The sequence below is a fragment of the Panthera onca genome, chromosome X (assembly GCF_046562875.1).
Source record: "Panthera onca isolate mPanOnc1 chromosome X, mPanOnc1 haplotype 2, whole genome shotgun sequence".
Lineage (NCBI taxonomy): Eukaryota > Metazoa > Chordata > Mammalia > Carnivora > Felidae > Panthera > Panthera onca.
Window position 1 is genome coordinate 37,598,749 of NC_138357.1, and position 27,029 is coordinate 37,625,777.

Consider the following 27,029-nt stretch of genomic DNA (forward strand, 5'->3'; position numbering starts at 1 on the left):
CCTTTGCATTGCATCTCTTATTTTCCATTTTGGACATAACTGCATAGTTAGAGTCCCCTACCCAAGGAAAGTAATGCTCAATTTGTCCAATTAGTACAACAGCAAAGTCCCTCAATCTGTTGTCTGGTATGGCTTGTCATTATCCACAGTAGTTGCTTGATGATAAAACTTGGATTTCTCCTCTTTGTCTTTGTTCATCCGTCCAAGTGTCCTGGATCCTCCTCTACTCTTTCAGTCTTTCAACATAGCAGTCTTCTGTGGAACTTTCTCATGCTAACATGTTTGAGTCGCTCCGTAAGTTCTTCTGATTTTCAAAAGGGTCTTTGGTAGCTTTTTTTTTTTTTTGATACAGCAGTCTTTTTCTTCAATTTGTTACATGTACTTATCCTGAAATTCTGTGGCAAACTGATTTATGTCCCTCCTGCTACTGCTCATCCAAACAAGACCTGGCTGTGTAGTCTATAATTTCCACCCTCCATTTGCCTTTAAAAGCAGCTAATTGTCTATGTATGTAGACCTCGCTTAGGATTAGATGCAGCATCTGTATTTCAATCTTTTTGACAATAATATGCTTTACTACTCTATATGAATTGGTATAGTCTGGTTTCCATCCACATGGATGAGCTTCTATATGTCATTTCTTCACAATTTGCATATGTCAGTTTGTCCTAGCGACACTTTTATGTCTTTGCCGAGTTGTGGGCCGTGTTAAGAGATGCAAAGGCCATTCCCTAGGAAGGAGGACCACAGTGTCCATGCGCTTGTATGAAGGGTAGCTGTTTTTCCAAATGGAAATGAGACTACTGAATGGCATGGGAATTAGTATGACCAATGAATTCCCCATAAATTTATTGGGTCTCTTTCTGTTTTGATATGGGGGGGCAGTCCTCCAACTACTCCATTTTACCCTTCTGGTATTTCTAGAATTATTGTGGCTAAATACCAGTCCATATTTTATTTAAGTTAATTATTGCTCCCATATCGTAATAGTTAAGATTTCTGTGTCAAGGGTGCAGCAGGTTAACTATAATAAGCCTATCAACTATTCTTTATAAATCTAACTATACTAAAGAAGATATACTTTATCCCCTTCCATTTGTGGACCATCATCTCTGAGCCTATGCCATAAAGCATTTGACTCTCCATTGGTGAACAGCCCTTGTAGGGCTTTGTTTAGGCCTTCCAGTGATAGTACTACTCTCTTTGTTATCTGGTATAATTTGTCCTTTCCATTTGGGAAACCATATGGAAGACTCATTGTAGTGTGCATTTGAGGGAACAGTCGTGCATCGGAACCTCTTGGCCTCAGCTTTTTCAAAGGTTTCTCCCTGACAAAAGTTATCCGAAAACTTTTCTACAGTTTATCAGCTTTTTCAAAATTGCACCCTTTAGTTGACACATCCTCTCCTCAAGGCCTAGTAAGTAGTTATACCTTTTCCAGTAAAAGTGTCCCAATGTCGTTCTGTGTGATGTATACACTATAATACCATCATGGGGGATATTCCTTTTTAGGTTTCCATTCATAGCACAGTGAAATTGGGTTCCAAAATGTGATCTATCCATGAGGTCTTCACTCCATTGTTAAGTGAGAAATTTCTTGTTATGCTATTGTTTGCTTCTGTTATTAGGAATTCTAACAGGTGAACAAGTGCAAGCAGGGAAGGAATCATAAGGCTCAAGTCAGAGCTTTTAAAAGGAATATAAAGAGGAAAAGAGACCAGCTTCTACTGGCAGTAAATCTAATATTACTTGTTCTATAAGGTATTAATAATGAAAATGTACGGAACTAGGAGAAAACTCATTGCTAACACTCAGAAAAATCAAAATATCTTTAAAACAGAAAAACTATCTGTTCTCACGTGCCGGTGGGGGCATGTGGTCTTATCCACTTCTTAAGTCATCGTTTAGGCCAGAGAGAACATCTTCATATAAGTCTTCTATGTCTAACATTGCTTGATCTATGTCAAGGATTAGGTCTTCATCATCTCTTGGTGTAAGTATTGATTCTAAATCTGAGAGCTCAGCGAGCTCTGGCAGCGTATCTTCTTCTTGAGGAGAAGACGCAGCTTCTCCCATCACTTGCGCTGCACCATTTTGCTCTGCACAAGGCATTTGCTCTCGTGCAATCAGCTGTAAAAGCTCTTCAGCGATCCTTATTAGCTGGGCAATACAATCAACAAGCCCATCAATCAGCACAGGGATTGATACGGACTCCATACCTCAATGACCTCCTCAGTAGATAAATATTATTAAAAGCTGTAGCTCTTGGTGACAATGGATCCTGTGGGACTGGCAATGGTACTATGGTTGGAAAACAAAGCAGATCTAATAATAGAAAAGAGAAACATAAAGATTAGTATCCTTGAGGCTTTATCTATCCCACAGTTTCTGGCTATAGGATGAAGTTAAAAGAGCATCCCTAGTTACTGATCCTCCTTTTTGTTGGCCTTATGAGGATCTACTACTCCACTCTCTTTCCTTTATACTTCTCGTTCTCTCTTCATAGAGGAATTGAGGGCAAAGAGAGTATAGGTTACTTGTCCGTCTTTCACGAACATCTCTATAGAGGAAGTTATATTCACTCAGAGTCTTTCAATTAATTCTGTCTTTATTAGCACTTTACCCCATTGCCACTTGTATCTGGTGCTGCTAATTCTTTCTGTGTTTTTAGCATCCCATTCATTAAGGTTTCCAGCTGCCCCTCCAGCCTGGGGAATTTGTGAAATGAAAGTCCCACAGCCGTTGTCTTTTGTCAAATTTTGGACAACTTCTGTTATAACGGTAGTTCCTTGGTCATTTCCTATTACTGCCAATATTTCACATCTAGCAGCTAGTTCCTTCAATTTTGTCTAAAGCCGTGGACATACGATTCTCATCTGCATGTCTGGCGTGCTCTGCAAAACCTCTTCCTCAGTTTATACTTGTATGAGGCAATATTCGTTGTTTCAAAAAAATCTAAAGATTGGCCCAGTATAATCTACTTCATATATGTGTCTGGTTTAACATGACCTCTTAAAAATGAGTTTGTTGCAGATGCAAATTTTTCATAATTTGACATGTCTCGTCGTATTGCTAATTCGTTTGTTTGATTCATACTTTTCTCCCCACTCTTCCTCATCTAGGACATTCATGTCCATAAGTCCTGAGGCTTCACGTGCTCATTTTGCAACCTTAAATTGAACTGACAAAGGAGCTGAGTTGGGACTTAGAGTCCCCAAGACTGTAGAGTCTACATTAGTTTGGGGGGTCAGATTATCTCCTCTTTTAATATTCTGTCTTTCCATTCTGATGAGTTGGTATATATCCTACATAAATTGCTAAATTTCTTTCGTTGATTTATTTTCATATCTCCCTTCACCAGATTGTTTTTCCTGCAATAGTCCAGTCTGTAATTTTCCATTTATTATGGCATACATCTCCAGTCCATGGCTGACCAGTTTAGCTATATACCTTTGACCAATTATTTTTGTTGGTATATATACACATTGAATTTCTAGCCACCAGTCCTACAAATTGGGCTGGTTTTATTTCTCCAGCCTCAGTCAAGCGTTTCCTAGTAGAAAGTATTAGGGAGCAGCTATCTGTCTCACTCCTTTAGGATATTGCCAGATCTATCAATACCCTTTTCTAACAATTCTGACCAGAGTGGGGCCCAAAAACCACAGGCATTACCTCCAGCTAACTGTACTCCTTAGACCTTTATCAGAGTACAATGAACCACTGGCCAGAGGATCTGTGATTTTCACATGGAGCTTGCTGGTCTCCACGGGACCTGCTTTGACCCACTCACTTATATACTATCTCCATTTAGCATAAGTTTTTTCGGAACCACACATTTTTCTTTGTCCAAAAATCCTGACAGTACACATAAAGTTTGCCCCGGTAAGGATCACAGCCATGATGACCAGAAGGCACAATTATGGTTGGAGGTAACTTCCCCTCTGAAATTTGGGAGAATGGATATTAGAGGTTATTTTATTAACTTAAAGAATCTCTGCTTTTTGATTAGAGAAAAAGCAGTTTGGTGGAAGGAAATAATGGAAAGAAATCATGCAAGGAATTTGGCATTACTGTAGAGCATATATCAGCTCTTCGGAAGGGAAACACAAAAGAAAGGTGTGTGTTAAATATTACTAGGGAGTACCATCACATTTTTCAAAGGAAGCAATAACCTATTATGACACCTTTAGCCCAAGGGCACAAGACAAATATACTCGCACAAAACTTATTTGACTTCTGGCTTCTCTTTTACCCATTTTGTTTCTCAGCTTCTCTACCTCCCACTAGAACTCTTTTTATTTCTCCTCTTGCTCAATACACCTCCATTTATTCACCTCTGTGTTTCATTCTACTTGACTCTCTCTGTATCTCCATCTTCCACTATCCCTTCCCATCATCTTTTCTTCCATCTCTCCCGAAACTGGGCAAAACTGCCAAAATAGATTGTATTCCACTTAATGAATTGATATTGATTTGACAAACTTTTATGTTCTACAATCTAAATGTAAAATGCAGAGAGGTAGCACACTTCATATTTTGCTGTTTTATAAAGATAAATGTAGCTACTTATTACATACGCAAACCTTGATTTATTTCTTCTATCACTTGGTCACCTTTAAGGGGGAAAAAATTCCTGACCTAGCCTTAACCCTGTTGACCATCGTGTTAACTAATCCACAATTCCTATCTTCAGAGCATCTTGAAACCTAGGACCTGGGGGTTTAGGGAAGGCAAGGAGGATGTTGAAAAACTACTAAGTACTGTAGTACTAAGAAAGAGGAAGAGTATAGCATCAGGGTATTCCAGTTGTGGTAATTTTTAAAGCAACCAACTTCTGACACCTTAGTTTGCTTAAAAGGGTATTTTGGATAGTTTGTGCCTAGCCTCAACTTACATTAAGGGCCCTTTTTTTTATATAACTCTTACGTATTTCGTTTTTTATTTTTATTTGTGTTTTATTGAGGTCAAATTGGCATATAACATGAAATTCGTTTCAGGTGTACAACATAATAATTCGATATTTGCATATATTACAAAGCGATCCCCACAATAAATCTAGTTACCACCCATCAGCATACAATTAACCCCCTTCACCCTTTTCACCCAACCCCCAACCCCCTTCTGCTCTGGTAACCACTGATCTGTTTGTATTTATGACTTTTGCTTTGTTTTGTTTATTCATTTGTTTTGTTTTTTAGATTTCACATATATAAGTGAAATCATATAGGATTTGTCTTTCTCTGCCTGACTTATTTCACTGAGCATAATACCCTCAAGGTCCTTCCCTGTTGTTGCAAATGGCAAGGCCTCTTTCTTTTTATGGCTGAGTAGTATTCTATCGTGTATATATACCACATCTTCTTTATCCATTCATCCATTGATAGACATGTATGATGCTTCCAGGTCTTAGCTATTATATAATGCTGCAGTGAATGAATCTCTTCCGATTCGTGTTTTTCTTTTCATCAGATAAATACCCAGAAGTGGAATCACTGTTCTCATAGGGTAGTTCTATTTTTAGTTTTTTGAAGAACCTCCGTATGTTTTCCACAGTGGTTGCACCAATTTATATTTCCACCAACGGTGTTATGAAGGTTCCTTAAAGGCCTTTTTATTAGCTATTCCCTCTACCTGGGATCCCTTTTCCCCAGGGAAAAAAAAATGGATGGCTTCCTGTCATTCTGGTCTCAGTTTAAAGATAATCTCCTCAGATTTCTGACCCTCAAGCCTAAAAAACTCCCCTGACCATCCCTTTCTCAAGCATACGGTGCATTTTTGCATTATTGTACCGATAGGTTGGAGGGAGAGACAACTACTACTAGCTCTTTCATTCAGTAAATATTATTAAGTTGCAGCCGGGGTAGCAAGGGGTAACAAAGATAAACCGATTCATCAAAACACACCAGAAACAAGATGAGCAGCAGTCCACCGTCTGAGAAAATAGTCACAAAGCAGATATCTGACAAAGAACTTATAACCAGAATATACAAAGAGCCCCTACTGGGGGATGGGCTGTGGGGGAAATGGGTGAATGGAGCCAAAAGGTACCAACTTTCAGTTGTAAAATAAATACGTCATGGGGATGTAATGTACAACATGAGGACTAAAGTGAATAATATTGGACTGCATATTTGAAAGTTAGTAAGAGAGTAGGTCTCAAAAATTATCATAACAAAAAAAAGTGTTTTGTAACTATGTACGGTAACCAGATGTTAATGACATGTATTGTGGTGAATATTTTACAATATATACAAAGATCAAATCATTCTCTTGTGCAGCTGAAATTAATCTAATGTTGTATGTCAGTTATACCTCAATAAAAAAAAAACAGTGCCCCTACAACTCAATAATAAAAAGATATAAACCAATTAAAAACTGGGAAGATATGGACAAACATTTCACAAAGGAAGAAAAATAAATAGCTAATAAGCACATGAAGGCATATTCAACATCATTAGTCATCAAAGATACACGAGTTAACTTCACAATAATACTCTAAACTGGCTAACATTAACGACTGACAACACCTGATGTTGACCAAAGATGTAAAGTAACCAGAATTCTCACACATTGCCGGCGGGAGTGTAAAAGGGTACAACCTCTTTGAAAATGTCTTGCAGTTTCTTATAAAACTAAGCAAGCACACACTTGATCCCAGCAATTCCACTCCAAGGTATTTACCCCAGCGAAATGAAATTCACAAAAAGACTTTCAGAAGAATGGTTATAGCAGCTTTATGCATAATAGTGCATAATAGCACAAAAAAACAGCTGTCAATCAAAAAGAGAACGGATGAACAAAATGTGGTATATTCGTACAACGTAATACCAATCAGCAAGAAAAAGAAAGCCAATACTGATAGGGACCACAGCATGAATGCATATCAAAAACATTATACTTAATGAAAGAAGTCAGACATGAAAGAATGCACGCTGTATGATTCCATTCATATGCCATCCTAGAGAATGCAAAATGATCTATGATGAAAAAAAAAAACAGAATAGAGGTTGCATCTAGGGGAGCAGGAGCAAAATTTGCCTCACTCGGGCCAGACCTGACATCTCATTCTAAGCAGGGATAGAATTGAGAATTCTAAACAGGGATAGAATTGAGAATGTTAATCTCATTTGCCATCCCTGGAAACTGGCTGAAATCCAAGTTGACTGTGAGTCCTAAGGCAGAGGGATGGAGACATCCTGAGCAGTGCCCTCAGGGATCCTCATGATCTGTGAAAAAAAGGTTGCGTCCCATTTAATCTGCCCTTCCACTGACCTACTGAACTGGCCCAAACACTCATGAACTACTCACCTGTGATAGAGCCGAGATGGATGAGAAAGTCAAGGTTCTATGGAATGTTCTCTGGACGTTCACGTGGGATGCGAATGGTCCTGTCCGAACTAAGAAAGAAAACAAAACAAAAAGAAACTGCAAAATCAACAAGTAAAGATATCCCTGATCTGTGGAAACAAGAACAAGATGAACTAAAATTTCAAAGAGCACAGAACCCTTCCTAAATGACCTGGTATTCGAGAGTTTTTTGCTTCACTGAGACATCTGCTAATTCTGGGCACAAGTTGAAGATGAGTTTTGTCCACAAGGCAGAGGGACTCGACAGTGGAAAAGGAAAATTCTGCATAACATTTGAGGTTAGTGTAATGGATTGGAAATTAGAGAAGCCTGAAATGCAGGGCTAGTTTTCTTCACCTGGAAGTCAGCTGAATTAGGCTCCTTTCTGAGCAGGGAAAAGCTGGGTGGAATTTCCTACAGTCTCATGGTACTTCAGAGACAAATTCTCACTCGAGGGAAGGGGACTGCCACAAAGCACACTACCAGTGCCTCCTTCAAAATGTTGCCTAGATTTTGAAACTGTGAGGGCGTGGGGTGGCTAATGAGTCAAGAAGCTCAAAACCGTCCCCAAAGAGCACTCTGGATAAAGAGATTCTAAAATATTCAAGGAGGGGCGCCTGGGTGGCTCAGTCGGTTGAGCATCTGACTCTTGATTTCAGCTCAGGTCATGATCCCAGGATCGTGGGATTGAGCCCCGCGTCAGGTTCCACCCTGAGCATGGAGCCTGCTTACGATTCTCTCTCTCTCTCTGCCCCCCTTCCCTGCCCGCTCTCTCCCTCTCTAAAATAAAATAAAATTAGAATAGAAAAAATAAAATAAATAAAATAAAATAAAACATACAAGGGTATACAAAGGGCTTAGTAGAGCCAAAACATCTTGAAGAAGAACAAAGTTGGAAGACATATACTATCAGATATCAAAGCTAGTTTTACAGCTACATAATTTTAACAGCTTGGTACTAGCACAGGGACAAAAAAATCAACAGAAGCATGACCCTTACCTCACATCACATACCAAAATTGAAAATAATTGTAAATGGATCCTAGACCTAAATATGAACGATAAAACAATAAATCTTCAAGATCAAACTGTAAGCAAATATCTTCATGACCGTGGTAAGCAAAGATTTCTTATCTGACACAAGAAAACATGAACTAGGAAAGAAGACTGATAAATTGGATTTCATAAAAATGAAGCACTTCCACTTATTACAAGACACCTTAAGAGGGTGAAAAGGCCAATCACAGACCGGGAAAAAATATTCACAATAAGTACACATAATGAAAGGCTCGTATCCAGTATATACCTATATTTTTATACTCTTTCAAATCAGTAAGAAAAAAAGAGAATCCGTGTTTTAAAGAGAATCCGTGTTTTAATGTTATAAGAATTAAATGGCACGTGAGAGAAGAGAACATCTGAATGACCCACAAGCATGTGAGTAGGTTTTCATTACTGCTCATCAGAAAAATGCAAATTAAAACCACAATAGGACACACAGAAGCCTACCAGAATATTTAGCTTTGAAAAAAAAAACTTAACAATACCAAGCATTGAGAAGAACATGCGTTGGAACCCTCATACATTGTTGGTAAAAGTATTAACTGGTACAACTACTTTAGAAAACTACTAAAACCGGGGCACCTGGGTGGCTCAGTCGTCTGAGTTCCGCTCAGAGGTCATGATCTCGCGGCTCGTGGGTTCGAGCCCCTCATCAGGCTCTGTGCTGACAGCTCGGAGCCTGGAGGCTGCTTCAGATTCTGTGTCTCCCCCTCTCTCTGTCCTTCCCCTGCTCACACTCTGTCTGTCTTCCAAAAATAAACATGAAAAAAAATGAAAAAAAAAAAACTACTAAAACCAAACATACCTCTATTGCATGACCTTGCAATTCTATTCCTAAGTATACAGCCAAAAGAAAAGTGTACAAATGCCCACAAAAATGCACGGACAAGAATGTGGAAAGGCACCAGATGTATAAAAGTGCATACTGTATAAGTCCATTTACATGAAATTTTAAAACAGGCAAACAAATCTATGGAATGGAAGTAAACGAAGTAGTTACCTTTGGGTGGGAGGATACTGACTAGCAAGGGATATGAAAATGCTTTCTAAGGTTCTGGAAAGGTTCTGTGTCATGATATGATTATATATGTTTAATTTTTTTTAGTGTTTATTTTTGAGAGAGAGAGAGCATGAGGAGGGGCAGAGAGAGGGAGACACAGAATCCAAAGCAGACTCCAGGCTCTGAGCTGTCAGCACAGAGCCCAATGTGGGGCTTGAACTCACAAACCCGTGAGATCATGACCTGAGCTGAAGTCGGATGTTTAACCAACTGAACCACCCAAGCGCCCCTGATTATATATGTTTAAAAAAAACATTCAGCTGGGGGCGCCTGGCTGGCTCAGTCAGAGGAGCATGAGACTCTTGATCTCAGGGTCATAAGTTCAAGCCCCACGTTGGGTGGAGAGATTACTTAAATAAGTATTTAAAAAAAAAATCAGCTGCACCCTTAAAATTTGTGTACTTCACCATATGTATGTTATATCTCAAAAAATTGTTTTACTTTTAATTTCAGGTCTCTTTCCTATAACACCAGTAAGGACAGCAAGACAGTGATGAGGGTCTCGCCAGGGTTTAGCAAGCCAGTCATCACAGCCAATGAAAATGGAGTGAAGTCCGAAGGTACAGAGAAGGGTCCTCATGTCAGTGCTTAGTAAACCAAGAGAGCTTTATAGCGAGATGGAGTTATAAATTGACACAAGATGACATAACCCACATCTTACAGAAAGACAGCTAAGGGCAGAGGCCATGCTAGCCATCTGATAGCTAGGGTCTTTAACCCCACAGGTTTTTATTCATCTCACTCTTATGACATTTTTGTCAGCCTAACGAATCAACAGCCATCATTTTTCTTTTAGCTGATAGTCCTACCCTGCTATTTTGTGATGCTCATAACTAGCAAACCGGCAATAAGTGTCTAACAGCAGGATGGAAAAGGAGCAAAGGAATCCAAGTCCTCTGGGTCTATGTTTATAGTTGATAAGCTTCTCTGCATCAGGCAAGGTAAATTAGTTCATAGCCAAGGGGAACAGAGGCAGCTATGTGGGAGAGATTAAAATGTGCCTTTGGTGAGTGTAGGTGCCAGGTTCCTATCTACGAACAGTAAACTTTTATTATTTTAAATTTTTTTAATGTTTATTTATTTTTGAGAGAGAAAGACAGAGCACGGGCGGGGGAGGGGCAGAGAGTGGGGAGACACAGAATCCAAAGCAGGCTCCAGGCTCCAAGCTGTCAGCACAGAGCCTGATGCGGGGCTCAAACCCACAAACTGTGAGATCATGACCTGAGGCGAAGTCTGATGCTTAACTGACTGAGCCACCCAGGGGCCCCTGAACAGTAAATTTTTTCATAATGTTTTCTTCTCTGGTGCTGCAGCACCATTTGGATACATGCATTCAATATAGATTTAAAAAAAAAAGCACCCCCTCAGACATTACTTCTCATTGCTTTCCTCCACACTCCTGAGGAAACATCAAGAGGTCCTTGTCCCCAAAAGTCAAATTTTATAATTTTGACATAGCTGGTGCTTTCTGGGGGCGACAATGAACAGCGCGACAGTATTTACCCTTTAAACTCCTTTTTTAAAAAGCAACAAACCTTTGCCTTTAAAAAAAAAAACTGTGTGCAATAAGGCATTTGCCTGTTATAGGATCTGACATTTAAAATCCCCATGAACCATCTTTAATTTATCAAGAGAGAAAGGAAAGGATTGTGCAGCTGAGGAGCTAAACATGGTCCCTTCTTGAAAATATATGAAAAATTCAAAACAGAAACTGGAAAAAGGAGGGAGTAGGAAATGTCCTTATGGTCAATTTAAACTGAAGTCTACTGAATTTCTTTCCTCCTCCTCCAAATTTGCTCACTGCTGCAGAGAGAATCACAAATTCTTGCTTACCCTTCAGAAAGACGACTTAGTCACCGGAGAAAAACAACCACTTTTGAAACTTATCTCTTCGTTATTTTCCTAGACAGACAAATAGCTTCCTCAAAACACTATTCAAACGTGAAAACAGGCCCCCCCCCATCTTGACTTGGTGGGACCCTGCAGAGGCTTGTCCCTGAATCTTGGCTGTTGTGAGAAGCCCCCAGGCCCCCCAGAGAGCCTGAAAGGAGCTGTAATACTTCTAAAAAGATTCTTGGCTTTCAAATATTATCAGTGCAGAGGACAGGGTCTAAAGTAAGGAAAACAAAAACAAAATTTGGGAGTAACAGGAAAAGGGATTCTATTTCCACATCTTTCCCCAGATTTGTGAGAAGGAAAAAGGCAAATTGTTTTTGTTTGTTTACTTGTGTATTTTCTTTGGGAGAGACAGTAATATGATGCCAGTGGTTGTAAGGGTAGGATCTGTGTCAAACAGGTCTATGTTTGAATCTCAACTTTTCTACTTACTAACTGGAAGGCTGCTCAACTCCTCTGCCTTAGTTTCCTCAAAATGAAGGTAATAACAGTTGTGAGAAAGAGGAGTTCATATATGCAATGAGTTTAGAATGGTGCCTGGTATATAGTAAGCTCTCAATAAATGCTAGCTAATGTAATTGTTCTGGAGAAACTCCAGGATCCAGGAAACAGTGTGTGGTGCATCCTGAGTACTGTCTAGTGACCCCTGGAAGGTAGGAGGGGAGATAGCTGCAGGTATTACAAAAACTAGAAGGAGGGCACCCGGGTGGCTCAGTCAGTTGAGCATCTGACTCTTGATTTCCGCTCAGGTCACGATCCCAGCGTCGTGGGATCGAGACTCATGTCCGGCTCTATGCCGACTGTGAAATCTGCTTGGGATTCTCTCTCACCCACTCTCTCTGCCCCTCTCCTCCACTTATGCACTCTCTCTTTTTCTTTCTAAAATAAAAAAATAATAATAAAAATAAAAACTGGAAGGAAGTACCAGATTTATCTCATAGATAGAACTGACATGACTTTGAACTTGGGTAAAGATATGAGAAAACAGGACTGTCTTGTAACTCTTGCTCCCACCTAACCCTTTCAGGAGACCTGAGACCAATCAGGTAGGGAATCCTTGAGGATTAGTGGATCTTCCTTGCCTAACTCCTTCTTGCCTTTGAAGCACATGCTTACTCTGGCTTCTAGCTCTGGCTGGTAAAAGCTGGCTACACATCAGACTGCTCACTGGCTATTATTCCTCCAGTGTATTTGCCAGCTGTGTGGAGAAGTCCCTCCACTTGACCTTATGGCAATGAATCTTTCAAAACTTTAACTAGCGATTCCTTGGAAACACTTGGAAAGTGATTGGCAAAGTCTAAGGCAAGATAATGACGGCCATTACCCCGTGTCTGGCATGACTTCACCTGAACCAGCCCAGACTTCCAGATCTTCTCATGTGAATCATTTGGGTGAGAAAGGGGGCATGATATATATATATATATATATATATATATATATATATATATATATATCATATCATATATATGAGTATATTTGTATACTTTTTATCCTCTACCATACTAGCTTGGATTTAGCCCTGAGTTCCAAGAATACTTCTCAGAAGTTTGACACAAGCAAAACTAAGCACCAGTCAGGGCCTCCTCTCTGTTTCTGTGGCAAATGCCAGCTTGCCAGAAGAGACCCGATTCATTTCTTTTTCCACCTGGAAAAAAGATCAGAGGTCATATAGTTCTTCCTGCTGCCTGCAAATGTGCTTACTGCTTATCCGTCAAAGGAAGAGTGTTTCTGTTTTTAAGGATCTCAAGATAAGAATCCATAACCTCCCTTGGCAGTTCATTCCAGTGTTTCATGGTTTCCTTCTACTGCTAATTACATCCCCAGTACCTTCACATACATTAACTTACTTAATCCTGATAACATCCTGTGCAATAAGGATTATTCCTTTTCTTACGACTGAGGAAGTGAAAGACCCAAAGATGATAAGTGAGTTGCCGGGATTACCCAGCTGGTTAGTAGCAGAGCAAGAGTAAGAATCTGATTCTTTGCTCTCTCGACCCTCTGTGCTGTCCCTTACACTGGGGTCTACCTAGTAATGCTCTGGGAGGAGCTCCCAATCACCAGCAGAATAAGAAGCAGTGTTAAGAAGGCAACAAGAACACAAGATGGCCGTGGTGGGTGGCTGACCAAGTGGCTCAGAGGACACAAGTCCCCTTGAGGGGAACCATTTCATTGTCCTCATCCTCACATACAATTGTTCCCAGGGTGCACCTACAGTTAGAACGCTCTAGTGAAAAGGAAAGATGCCAAAAACCTAAAGGAACAGTAAAATCACCCAAAGACCATATACTGATCCAGGGAAATAAAAAAATAACACTTCTCCATTTTTGACCTCTGAGACAGATATAATCAGAATAAATTGGAGGAAGGGAGGCAGAGAAGATGCTTGTTAATATCCTATAAAGAAAAATGCTTTGCCCTCGGGCATGAATTTCTTATTTCCTTTGCCTCTGAAGATTTCAAACCTCCACCACTCGAGGTTCCCGAAGGGGCCAAAGGTTAGCATTTTAAACATGGGTGAATAGTTCATCCCATTATCTATATGCTTGGCACTCAGGAAAGCACATCAGGGCCACAGCTCTTTGGTCTGGCAAGAGCCCTCCCAATATGAGACCAGCCTGCTGCTCAAGTGAAAGCAAAAGGCTGGATGAAGTTGTCCTTTCAGGATCACTCGCGGAATTCCCTTTTTAATATTAGCTAGAGACGGGAATCTCAAGGCACGCTTGCTCGATATTACCAGGTTAAATATTTCTGTTCTAAAACACACACTTTTCATTAAATATAATGGCTACTCAACTTAAGTACCCTTGTCCAGGTCCCCAGTGGCTTCCACACTTGACATGGCTGATCACTCCCCAAGTCGTCCTCTTCTCCACTGATAGCTACTTCCTTGATGATCTCCCACAGGCTGTAAATAACGCCTATATGCAGATGACTCCCAAGTTTATTTAGCTACTTCAGACTCTTCTCCAGAATTTCATCCTTGTATATCTAATTGCCTTCACATGTGGTATCTAAAACTCAGTATCCCCAAAACTGGATCCTTGGTCTTCCCTCCAAAACCTACTCTACCTATAGCCTTCTCCAGCTCAGTAGATGGCAAGTCTATCCTTCTTACTACTCAGGCTAAAAAATCTTGAGTTTATCTTTGACTCCATTTTTTCCCCCACAGTCCACAGCCAACATCCTTTTGGCCCTACCTTCAAAATATTTTATTTTAAATAATTTTATTTTAAATAAAATCTAGGGGTGCCTGGGTGGCTCAGTCGGTTAAGGGTCTGACTTCGGCTCAGGTCATGATCTCACGCTTCGTGGGTTGTGCTGGGCCGCGTCGGGTTCTGTGCTGACAGCTGGGAGCCCGGAGCCTGCTTCGGACTCTGTGTCTCCCTCCCTCTGCCCCTCCCCTCCTTGTGCTCTGTCTCTCAAAAATACACATTAAAAAAAATTAAATATATATATTCAAAATCTAATAACTTGTCATTGTCAACCACCACCATATACCTCTCACCTTGCTTATTTCGACAGCCTCCTGAGAGGATGTCCTGCGCCTCTCTCCAGTCTCTTCTCAACACGACAGCCAGAGTGATCTCTTTAAAATACAAGTCACACCATATCTCTCCTCCTCTAATGGCTCTGCATTTCCTTCAGACTAAAGAGAGCCCAGATCCTTATAATGGCCTGCGTGGCCCTCCCAGATGTAACCTGCAACTTCATTTCTACTTCTCTCCCCCTCCCTCTGTTCCAGCCCCTCTGGCCACTTTGCCATTCCCCAAACTCTCCCAGCCCACTTCCTCCGTAGGCACTTTGCACTGGCTGTTCCTTCTGCCTGGAATGTTCTCAGCTCAGGTATCTGAATGACCAAATTCCTCACCCCCTTCAAACCCTTTGCTTACGTCTCACCTTCTCAGTGAGCACTACACATGCCACCCTTTTAAAAATTTAACTTCCCCTTCCCCACCTGGCATGCCTGGGTCTTCCTTATTCCTTATTCTGTTCTATTTTTTCACGGTTCTTATAACGTATCACTTTCTATACATATCGTACAGCTTACTTATTTATCATGATTATTATTTTTTTAATGGTGCCCCTCTCTAGAAGGTAAACCCCAACAGGACAGTGATCTCTGTTTTGTTTAAGGGTGCCTAGTGGGTACTTAATAAATAGTTGTTGAGTGAATAACAGGACTAATAATCCTTTAACATTTTTATAGGACTTTATACTTTTTCTATGTTTTCACATTATTATTTCATCATCTGATCTTCACAGTTACCATATGGCATAGACAAGGGCAACACAGAGTTTATTGCCTCCATTTTCCATTTAGGAAAATTGACATCCAGAGAGTGAAGACGATGTCACATAGCTAGAATGTGATAGAATCAGAAACCTAGTTCTCTGCTCTTTTTCCATAGCCTCCAACGTTACATTGCAGAGCCCCCAGTCCTCAAGGAAAGGCCTTCCAGATCTTTTGTTAGGAGAGAGATATGCCCTGCCTATGCCACAATGCCTTGAAGCTAAATGTGTTTCACCAGCTCATGGAGATACAAACACATGAAGTCATCTAAAGACCTGAGTTCATGTGGGGAAGCACCATGTGAATGTCAGAGAAAATAATGCCGTTCCCAAATGGCGCTCTCTTCGAGAAAGAAAGCAACGTTTGAATCTACCAGCTGCTCAGCCGAATAAATCATTTGTTTCTTGCTAACCAGCTCTGTCTTCCTCTCGCACGAGACAGTAAACCAAATCGTTCTCCAAAGCAACTTAACAGCAGAAAGCAGGAAATCCCAGTCCAAGAAAGCATCTCTACCAAAAGTGCATCCGAGTGGCCTCGTCCACAGTGCCACCATCCAAGCCACCAATCAACCACGTTGAAAGCTCTCACCCTCTATCACTGCCACACAAGAAGAATGGAGGCTGTCTCTTTAAATGTACCACTGAAGAGGAAGCTGGTGTTGCCTTGGCAGAGGTGGGGGGAACAGGATACTTCATGCTTGGCACATTGCTACCATTGGCATCCAATCCAGAAGCTGCTACATTCTGCGGGGGTGGCAACTATTTTGTCCTCAGGATAACATAGTGGAAGATACAGCTATATTTACATACAGGCTTTTTCACAGAGACACCTGTCACCCCTGGTAGGCTTACAGGAGGCAACAGAAATGGCACAGCCGGGAAAAGGCAAGCCAAGTTCTCAGTGCCTTCTGGCAGCTGAATCCACAGTAACGGAGAGGGAGGCCTGATCTCTTTCCCTAGTCCCCAAAATGTCATTACGACATGGATGCATCAAGTCGCCCTCCCAAGAATTACCGAGCAGACCAAGTTTACCTTCAGTGTCTCCATCCTTTGATCACAGCAGGTCAAGTACTTGAGGCTTGACTCTACTACCAAAGTCAGCTCTGCTGCCAGACTCAACAAACACCCCCCTGATGAGACGACAAGCATCAGTTCAATAAATAAACCTCAGGCTGAAACCGGAAGTGTCACTGCGAGTACAGCCTACCAAATGCCTGAGGGACTTCAGATAATAGACGTAGGTAAGCACCTCTGACACCTGACAGACACCTACTGAAGTGTTTGACACTGAGGAAGGAAGGAGGATGGAGGAAAAAGAGAGGTTATTTTTAAAGGGGAAAGAAAAAAGAGATTCGGAGGCAGAAGAAACTGAGTTCAAGTTTAAAAGGTTTCTTACCTTGGGCAGGCCACTTCAGCTCACAATAGATAACTCACTTTCCTGATCTGAAAAATAAGGATGATGATAACACGTTGAGCAAGTATTACTTTTGTAACTCAGACAACTGTTAATTATGGGGAGATGCCCCTTTGCTGTAGCTTAAAAAAAAGAACAACCTGACTTTTGAATTCAAACATTTTGAATTTTGATTTCAACTCTGCCTTTGACACTGACCAGACAGCATCAAGGAAGGCACTTCCCTGTAAACTGGAATTTATTCATCTGTGTATTAGGGATGATGATAACAACCATCTCAAACAGATGCGCTAATAATCAAATGAAATAATGTTGAAAATCTGTTTTGTAAACTATAAACTAAAACTATACACTACAAATATGTTTTGTAAATTCCAAGGCAAAGAAAAGTTGTTTTTAAAGACCCTGACTAGAGCGACCAATCAGTTTGGTTTACCAGAGGCTAAGGGATTTTCTAGGACCCAGAACTTTGCTAAATATGGAAAGTCTTGGGCAAACTGGTATAAATTGGTTATGCTAGTCTTGACTAGCCTTGAACAAAGTGAAGGCCTAAATAGGCCTTAACTGGGATGACTAGGCCTTAACTAGACGTAGGCCCTGGCTTCCCCATAACTAAACTCTAACTAGGCATTAACTAGGCCTAGGCCCCGGCTTAGACTTAACTACACTCTGATTAGGACAAAGCTAAGTTTAGCCCCTTCTGGGCTTTAACTGGGTTAAATAGACCTTAAACAGACTCAGGCCCTTGTTATGCCTTAAATGAGACTCTGGCTATCTATGTCTTCTCTAGACTTAGGTCCTGGCTGCGCCCTAACTACACTCTGACTATATGTTAATGAGGCTTGGTCCGTGGCTAGGCTGGGCTCTGACTAGGCTGATTAAGTCTTAGCTGGGCTTAGGAACTTGATATCCCTTAACTAGACTCTGACTATGGCTTCCCTAGGCCTTAATTAGACTCCAACTACACCTTGACTATACTTTGACCCTGGCTAGGATTTAAATAGGTTCTAGCTAGGCCTAAACTATGTTTATGTGGGCTGGCTAATCTTTAACCAGTCTTAGGCTCTGATTGGGCCTGAACTGAATGAACCCTAAGCCTCAAATGAGCCCTGACTAGGCCTTAACTGAGCTGATGAAGCCTCAACTGGGCTTTGGCCCTAGCTGGGCCTTAAATAAACTCACTAGGCCTTAACTTGACAAACTATCCCTTAACTAGTCTCAGGTTCTTGCTATACATTTACTAGACTCTTCGGTTCTGAATAAACCTTCACTGGGCTCTGACTAGGCCTGAACTAGGCTTTACCCCTAGTTAGGCCTCAACTGGGCTGGCTAGCTTTTAACTAGGTTTGGGTTCTCTGAATACCTTAACAAGACTGACTAGGCCTTACTAGGTTCTGACTAGGTTTGAATAACCTTAGGCCCTGGATCTGTCTCAAGTAGTTTCTGACTGAAACTTAAATAGAATTTGGCCCTAACTGGTCTCTGACTAAACACAAACTAGGTTTAATCCACAGCTAGTCCTTTTCATACTCTGAGGAGATCTTACACCATGTTGGTTAGCTTTTAACTAGGCTTAGGCCCTGCCTATATCTTAACAGACCTCTGGGTAGGCCTTGACTAAGCTTAGGCCCTGGCTATACCTTAACTTGTTTCTGACTAATATTTAACTAAGGTTAGGCTTTATCTGGGCTCTGGACAGACCTTAAATAGGCTTAAACACTGACAAGGCTTTAACTAGAGTTTAACAAAATCTAAACTAGGCTTACATCCTGGCTGGGCATTCACTGGGCTCTAACACTCAACTAGGCTGAAGCCCTGACTAGAACTTAACTAGCTCGGATTATAGTTTAACTAGGTTTCGACCCTAGCTAAGTCTTAACTAAGCTCTGACTAGAACTAAACTTTTTTTTATCCCCTTACTAGGACCTAAATAGACTAGGACTAGGACTTAACTAGGCTTGGGTCCTAGCTAGGCCTTAACTGGTGTTTGCCTGGACCTAAACTAGGCTAGGGCACTGATTGTGCTTTGACAACACTCTGATGAGGCCTTAACCAAGCTAGCTAGCTTTTAACTAGGCTTAGGACTTGGCTAAACTTTAATAAGACCCTAATAGGCCTTAACCATGCTCTGACTAAACCTAACTATACTCTGACTAGTAATTAACTACATTTAAGCCCTGGCTGTGCCTTAACTAGACTCTGACTAGACCTTAACTATGTTTAGGCCCTGGCAGGGCCTTAACTGTGTTATCCAGACTGTAACTGGGCAACTAGGCCATAAGTAGGCTTAGGCTCTAGTTTTATCTTATCTGGGCTGACTAGCCCTCAGGCTGACTAGGCCTTAACTAGGCTTTGAACCTGGCTGCGCCCTGGTTAGGCCTAACTATGCCAAGGCCATGGCTTAATTAGGTTTGAGCCCCAACTAGGCCTTATCTAGGCCTTATCTAGACTGTGCTCCTGGATAAGCCCTGACTTTGCCTTAATTAACCATTGGTTAGACCTTGACTAAATTGCAGTTAATAGGACTGTACATGCCTAAGGCCTCTTTACTAAAAGTAACTTCAATTAAAAACTCCCTTCAGCTCGAGGCACCTGGGTGACTCAGTTGGCTAAGCGTCCAACTTCAGCTCAGGTCACGATCTCACAGTTTGTGGGTTTGAGCCCCACGTCAGGATCTGTGCAAACAGCTTAGAGCCTGCAGCCTGCTTCGGATTCTGTGTCTCCCTCGCTCTCTGCCCCTCCCCCGCTCACGCTATGTCTCTCTCAGAAATAAATTAAAATGTTGAAAAAAGTTTTTTAAAAAACCTCCCTTCAGCTCTCACCCCCACCCTCACTAGTTTGCCTCTGCCGTTACCTCAATTATCCTGCAGTTTCAGGCTGCACTCTTGGACATAAAAAAGAACGGACATAATCCTACCTTATCCAACTGCAACAGGAAATAAACTCCTTCTAGCCTCACTGCAGCCAGATGTATTTATACTGTAACACAGGAAGCAACCCCTGAATTGATAACCCCCCAAGAAACCAGGGGACCCTCTTTTAGGTAACACACGACCCGGAACCTTTTTGCTTAGTCAAGGTGGTCTTGCAACTCCTTCTAGGACACTTACATTTTGTAACAAGTTTGTAACAGATATAGAAGAAAGGGTTCTCCAGTACAGGAGGTACTAGGCATTCCCACAGCTTTTGCACGCAACCAAGTCCAGGAGGTACGTCAACAACTTTGCACGTACCTCAAGTCCGGGAGGTACATACATCAACAGCTTTTGCAGCAAGTGCAAGAGATACACCTGCAGCTTTTGCATGTAACTCAAGTGCAGGAGATACCCCTACAGTTTTTGCAGTAACTCAAGTGCAGGAGATACCCCTACAGCTTTTGCCCTTACGTGCAATTGGCAGTTAAGAAGAAAGATGTCAAACACACCACAACTGCACTAAAGGGAGTATAAATAAGCTTCACAAGGCTGAACTCAGAGCATTTGTTCACTTTGGCTCAGCTAATCATTTTTGCCATCCTTCTCAACTTAAAGAGGCCTGTACAGTCCTATTAACCCTGCAAGTACAGGATGACTCAGTATCAGCCCTGAATGAGCTGAGATCTGTGGGTACTATCCATGGCAAGATTCACAGGCTAGTGCCTGAACAGGGCCTGATCTTGTAGAATATAACCACTCCTTATATCAGGCTGCGTACCACAGTAGGTCAAAGGGACTGATCTGGGCACTGGGATCTGGAAATTCATTCATTCATTTATTCATTCATTAATCCCATAAAAGTGGATTGATCACCTGCTATGTGCCTGATATGGTGCTGGGTTCTGGGAATATGATGGTAAGCACAAATAACCACAGCCCTAGCCCTCGTGGGGTTTTCATTCTAGAAACAAAACCAAGGGCAGGTCTGCACAGCAATGAGTTGAAGTGTAGATAAGAACAATCTGTAGCCTACAAAATCACAGGGCGGAGTCAAAAGTGATGGGAAAAGCTCAAAATGAAAGAATAGCTGAAGGAATTGGGGGGAAAGAGCTAGGCAAATGGCCGGGTGGTCAGAAAAACAGCAGCAACAAATGAATACCATCCTCACTTTACAAAGATGGAAACAGATTGTTGCTGAAGATCACATGGCTGTAACTGGCCGAGATAGGATTCCAGCCCAGAACTGATGGACTCCAGAGCCCAAGTGCTTTCCAGGGTCACCACACTACAGGACTGATGTCTGGCCTTAGAAACCTCAGAGAATGAAGGAAAGAGCTTTAAGGATCTTCAGATTCCTTTACTAAAGCCACTCATCACCAGCTCAGTCTTTATTATTCAGTTCTGCCCACTTCATGAGGATGGGAAAGAGATGATTTTGATGGGAAAGAAAGTGTGAAAATTTGGTGACAGACCTCCAGGCGTGTGGCATGGACAATGGCTGGAAAGGAAAAGATGGTTACAATTGTATAAAACCTCTGAGCTATGACCACTTTTGTGGGAAAAGAAGCAAAAAAGGACACTTCGTGAAGATTCTTTCCTGGTAAATTACTGAGAAAGGGTAAGAATAACCAGGTTTATGACTGTTGAATGTAACAAAATTCTCTGAGGATTTACAGTAATCCCTGGGGTTGTGAGAAATGATAATGCTTAATAATCCACATTCTGCAACAGAACAGTGAATTCTTGCATGTAAATATGCTATCTATATCAAACAAAAATAAAACTAAGTCTCGGGGAAACAAAAGCCTAGCCCCATCCCTTTAATTTATTCACCTTGACCCAATGATGGGAGGGAGTTCATTGCATAAGGGCGTAAAGGGGAATTCCAAGGTTATTCCAGGTACCCAACCATCACTCAGTTAAGTCTTGGGAGATGCCAGTTGGTTCTGCATTTCTCCTCCCTCTCTCTCCTCAAAGTGACTCAGAAGCAACTTAGTAATGTTATAGAGAACCTCTCCTTTGGTGGCAGCTAAATTCTCTAGCCCCGCTCTCTGGTCAAAGTGTATAGTATATTCTTTCAATATTCTCCCTTCTTATTTATATTCTATATATTCAGTATAGTCTTCAATCCTCCTGGAAGATCCTGAAGGGACGCAATGTACTCTCCCCTCAAAGCCTGCTGGCAGGCTAACTCCAATATCCATTATCCAATGGGAAAGAAGTATCTCCAATATCCATTGGGAAAGAAAATGGCTCCATCACCTGATTTGTCAGTGCCACAGAATTCAGAAATTCAATATCACACAATCAATGGCAGGCTTCCCTTTCTAGTTCTTTGATTGTTTCCTAGAATGAGAGGTATCTTGTCTTCTAAACCAGAAATAATGTGATAAGGAGAAAAAGCACACGCAGTATAAGAAACAAAATGTGTTTTTCTAGCTTCTTCCACTCCGGTTACCCCCACCATCACCACCACCACCACCACCATGTCATCCCGGGCAAGTCATTTATACTTTCTGGTCCACAGTTCTTCCTTCTATAAAATGGAATCGCTTACCCATTTGAAAAACAAAATGGAGAGAAAGTGGACCAGATAAATGAATCACATTAGCATAGTGTATAGGAGCACAGACTTTGGAGTTAGATCGAATGGGTTTGGATCGCAGCTCTGTAACTTTGTAGCTATATGCCCTTGGCATGTGATTTAACATCACTGAGCCTCATATTTTCTGTCCTGTAAAAAAGAGGCCAGATACTGATAATATCTATTCCATAAGGCTGTCGTGGAGCCAAAATCCAAGAATATATGGAAAATTCTTAGTTCAATAAATTAACATGCTCCAGTAAGAACCAGGAAGAATGAGCTATGCCTTGCTCAACCTTACTCCTTTTATTCATAACACTTTTTGGTGTCTTAAGAGTATTTATCATGTACTCGATAAAAATGTACTGACTGGTTTACTGCACTTTCCCAGAAAGCAGCAGTAGGAAGATTCATAGGGCACTACCAAGGAACCTTCTGAGGTTCTGGAAAATGGTGATAGAACAGGACAAGATATCATTTTTTTTCCTTATCCTCACCCCCAGTCGAGCTCAACCCACATGAAATGTCTTTGGGGAACCATGGGCCCCACTGGGATGATACATAAAAATGTCAGGAAGACACTTCAGGTTTAACCTAAAGAATGAGAGCCCAGGACTCCTGGGTTCTCCACTCTGCTCAGGCACTGAAAACTCCTGTACCTTTATTTTATACATCTTCTCTTTCTCCGAGTCCCCCAACCTCTGACCATTCTCTGAGGAGGCTACAGACAGAGTTATAATATAAATATTTGAAAAACACTTTGAAAAGAATGAGTATTAGTAACTACTAGTTACACGTTGTGAACAAATTAATAAATGCTTCACTTACAGTTGTAGAAACATTACAAACCACTACTGTAATTAGATGTCTCTGGCTTTGCTTTGATATTCAGGATCATAAGGGAAGTGTGTTGACATCATTTCAGTACTTTGTGTTTAAGTGCGAGCACTGAGCCATTAACTCACTCCAGGGAGAGGCAGAGAAAGAAATGAGTTTAAGGGTTTCAGAACTGAAAGTGAGTAACCAGGGAAAGTTATACATCCCCTTTGGAGGCTGTGAACTGGACACCAATGTTTTTCGATGGGAAACGGCTTTGGATTGCCCCTGCTGAAGGACAAGGGGGTAACTAAGCTAGGCTCAGGTCACCTAGATTAGTGGATCTCAACTGAGTCAATTCCCACACCCTCCCTGGGAGACATTTGGCAACCTCTGGAAATATTTTCGGTTGTCACAACTGTAGGGTGGTGATAAGAAAGTGCCACTAGCAACTAGTGGGTAAGGGTCAGGGATACAACTAAACACCCTAACAGTGCTCAGGACAGTATCCCAGAACAAAGACTTATCCTGCCCAAAATGCAAATACCGTGGAGGTCGAGAAGATGTGAACTAGAGAATCTTTCCACCCTTCCCAACTTAACAACTAGCAAATATTCTTGAAGGCCTTTCTTGTGGGCACTATGGGAGATCTAAGCCATGGTCTCTGCCCTAGGGAAGCTCAGAGTTTCGGAGCGAGACTAAACACGCACACTGAAGCTACTAGAAAATAAAGAAGTATATCACACATAGTTATATTTTTTCCTACATAGTGTGGTATAGCCCCTGGTGCTGTGGGGACTTTGAGAAGGAGGAGAACAGCAGGCATGGCAATAATTCCGAAAAACTTAAGAAGAGCTGGATCTTGGGGTGCCTGGGTGGTTCAGTCGGTTAAACGTCCAACTCTTGGTTTTGGCTCAGGTCATGATCTCATGGCTCGTGAGTTCCAGCCCCACGTCAGGCTCTGTGCTGACAGAGTGGAGTCTGTTTGCTATTCTCTCCCACTCTCTCTCTCTCTGCCCCTCCCCAGCTTATGCTCTCTCTGTCTCTCTCTCTCTCTCTCTCTCAGAAAATATACATAAAAAAAGAGTTGGATCTTGAGCTGGTATTTAAAGGAGAAAACTATTCTTTCTCTTCCCCTCATTGGTGGGAGAAAGACGAATCTATGCTACTCATACTTCCTTTCTTCTCTTTCTCTGATCAGCATCTTATAATCTGATTTCAGAACGCCACAGACTCTAGGACTCCACAGAAACTGTTCTCTTGTAGGTGATCAGTGATACATGAATTACCAGAACCAATCTCCTGTCCTCAATATTAATCTTCCTAACCTCCACCCTTTTGAAATTCCCTTCCTCCCTGACATTTTTTCACATCATCATCCCTTCTGGTTCTCTTTTGCCCTCTTGTGGCTCAGCCTCAGATTTCTTTCCACAGCCAACCTGTACAGGTACAGGTGCCTCAAAGGGCAGCCTGCTGTCTTATTCACTCACCTCTTACTCTTAGTCAATTATGTTATTCATTCATTTATGTTCACAAGGATCTAGAATTGCACAGGGGATTTGAGAGAGGTATAATCTCATGCTGTGTATTCTCCCTTAGTTATTATCCCCAGTCCTGTAGTGTCACCCATCTTTTGTCATAGGCAACCCCCCAAACTATGCCTCTTGACTCTGATGTCCTTTGTACACACCGCTTCTACATGCCCAAACACCTCCCGGACACTGTCTGCATACACCTCAAATCCAACATATCTTTTTTTTAATCTTTTTTTTTTTTTTTGAAAGAGAAAGCAAGCAGGGGAAGAACAAAGGGAGAGGTAGAGAGAAACTTAAGCAGGCTCCGTGCCTAGCGCAGAGGCTCGATCTCACAGGGCTCGATCTCACAACCCTGAGATCATGACCTGAACCAAAATCAAGAGTTAGATGCTTAACCGACTGAGCTACCAGGATCCTGCCCCCAACCCCCCACAACAGATCCTAAACTTAGTGTGACCAACTCATCTCAGTTTGCCCAGGACTTTCCAGGTTTGAGCACTGGAAATCCCATGTCCTGGGAATTCCTTCGATATCAGACAAATCTGGACCATAAGTCAACCATACCTAAAACGAACTTCTCAGTATCTGTCCCAAACCCAGTCCTCCACCTGTTCCCTTATATGACATAATGGCAGAGATACCCTCAACTCTCCTTTACCTTACACCCCTTCGTGCAGTTGAGTGCCAAATATTGTCATATCCACCTCCAAGATATCTCCATAATCATTGTCTCCTTTCAACTCCCACCACTCTAATTCAGGCCCTGTTACCTCTCACTTGGAAAGTTACAACAGACTTCTAATCAGCCCCCCACCATCTCCAACCGCTCTGCCACCACATCGCCATCCCTTTTGCCAGTTAATCTTCCATATGGCCAAGATTGGGAGAGCATTCTGCAACACAAATCTGAGCATGCATAGGTCATTGTCTCAGCAATATGAGGTCTTGCAAACTGAATCCTAAGAATAGTGTTAAACCAAAGCTCCCCGGTATTTGGGCATGGTGACTACACAGTGTGATACCTAAGAAATGTGGCTGTGAGTGACTAAAACGCCCCCAGTAATATTAAGAACTGTAAGAAAAAAGGAAAAGCAAAGCAAAGCAAAACCAACCACCATATTCTTCAGAAGCCCAGCATTTCTGAGTCTGTTGGTTACAATTTTGTACCTCATTTCTTCAGAGAAGCATATGACAACCACAGTTAAGGCAAGTAAGCATTGCTAGGGAAGTCTGGGTAGTGTAGATCAGTTATGACCTTGATCCTCATCGGAAACAGAATCATCTGGAAGTTACATTACGCAGAAACTAAGATAGTTTGAGAGAGAATCCACTTGTTCCCTTAGGCTATTAGGTCTTAACTTGTCTGTGGTCCTCCTCCAAATTGTGGTTGCAAGAGCCATAGGCTTTCCACCCCTGGCTGGCAAGAAACAAAGAGAATTGGCTTGAATGGTATTTCTGTCAGTGACAGGAAGTATGTATCCCATTTGAATAATGGACACAGGGCTCCAAATATAGATTATAAGAAGTGAAAACTGACATCTGAAAGAGAAGGGCAAGTGCTTTCCCCAAAGGGGAAAGAGAGCTCATCCCTTCCTCCCTTAGCAAAACATATCTATGCTCAGTGTCCTCTCCAACACTTGCAAGTGGTGAATTGTTTATGAAGGAACTCATCTTGGGAGTGAAGGGTTGCCCTTCACAGAGTCATTAGAAAAAGATGGCCCTCAGAAATAGAAGTGCCATATCCCAATGGCTTACCTGTCAACTGTAGGAGCTTCTATCACATTGCAAGTAACTTCCTCTTTCGTCTGGGTAATTAAGAGATGGTGGCCACCCAGTAGAAGGTCCCCTGGCTAAATCTCTGCCTTTCTCTTCCCAAGTTCTCTTCTATAGTCCTTCTGTTGTTTAGGAGGACATTGAAACATTGAAGCATTTCATTTATCTCCCAAAGACCTTACTTCTGATATTCATTATCCCTTCACACACACACACACACACACACACACACACACACACACACACATCCCTTCTTTGTTTAATAGTAGCAAGACCTTCTTTCTCCCTAAACCTGGGAGATGTAGGTCATGGTCTCTGCCCTACAGGAGTTGAG

General features: G+C 41.7%; 2 protein-coding genes across 2 annotated transcripts in view; one reads left to right on the forward strand and one right to left on the reverse strand.

The window, feature by feature from the left end:
- The window catches only part of TRPC5 (transient receptor potential cation channel subfamily C member 5), a 271,580-nt gene that overhangs the window by 168,879 nt on the left and 75,672 nt on the right, over positions 1–27,029 (forward strand). The window lies entirely within an intron of this gene.
- TRPC5OS (TRPC5 opposite strand) lies at positions 282–26,785 on the reverse strand. Its single transcript, XM_081793503.1, has 4 exons — positions 26,678–26,785; positions 17,055–17,101; positions 7,309–7,397; positions 282–2,325 (listed from the first exon to the last, which is right to left on the reverse strand). The coding sequence occupies exon 4, from the start codon at positions 2,215–2,217 to the stop codon at positions 1,882–1,884; it is 336 nt and encodes a 111-aa protein (XP_081649629.1). The 5' UTR covers positions 2,218–2,325; positions 7,309–7,397; positions 17,055–17,101; positions 26,678–26,785; the 3' UTR covers positions 282–1,881.

Bases quoted from the DNA above. Each gene is read 5' to 3' on its own strand.
- TRPC5OS (XM_081793503.1), bottom strand. From the start codon at position 2,217: ATGGAGTCCGTATCAATCCCTGTGCTGATTGATGGGCTTGTTGATTGT.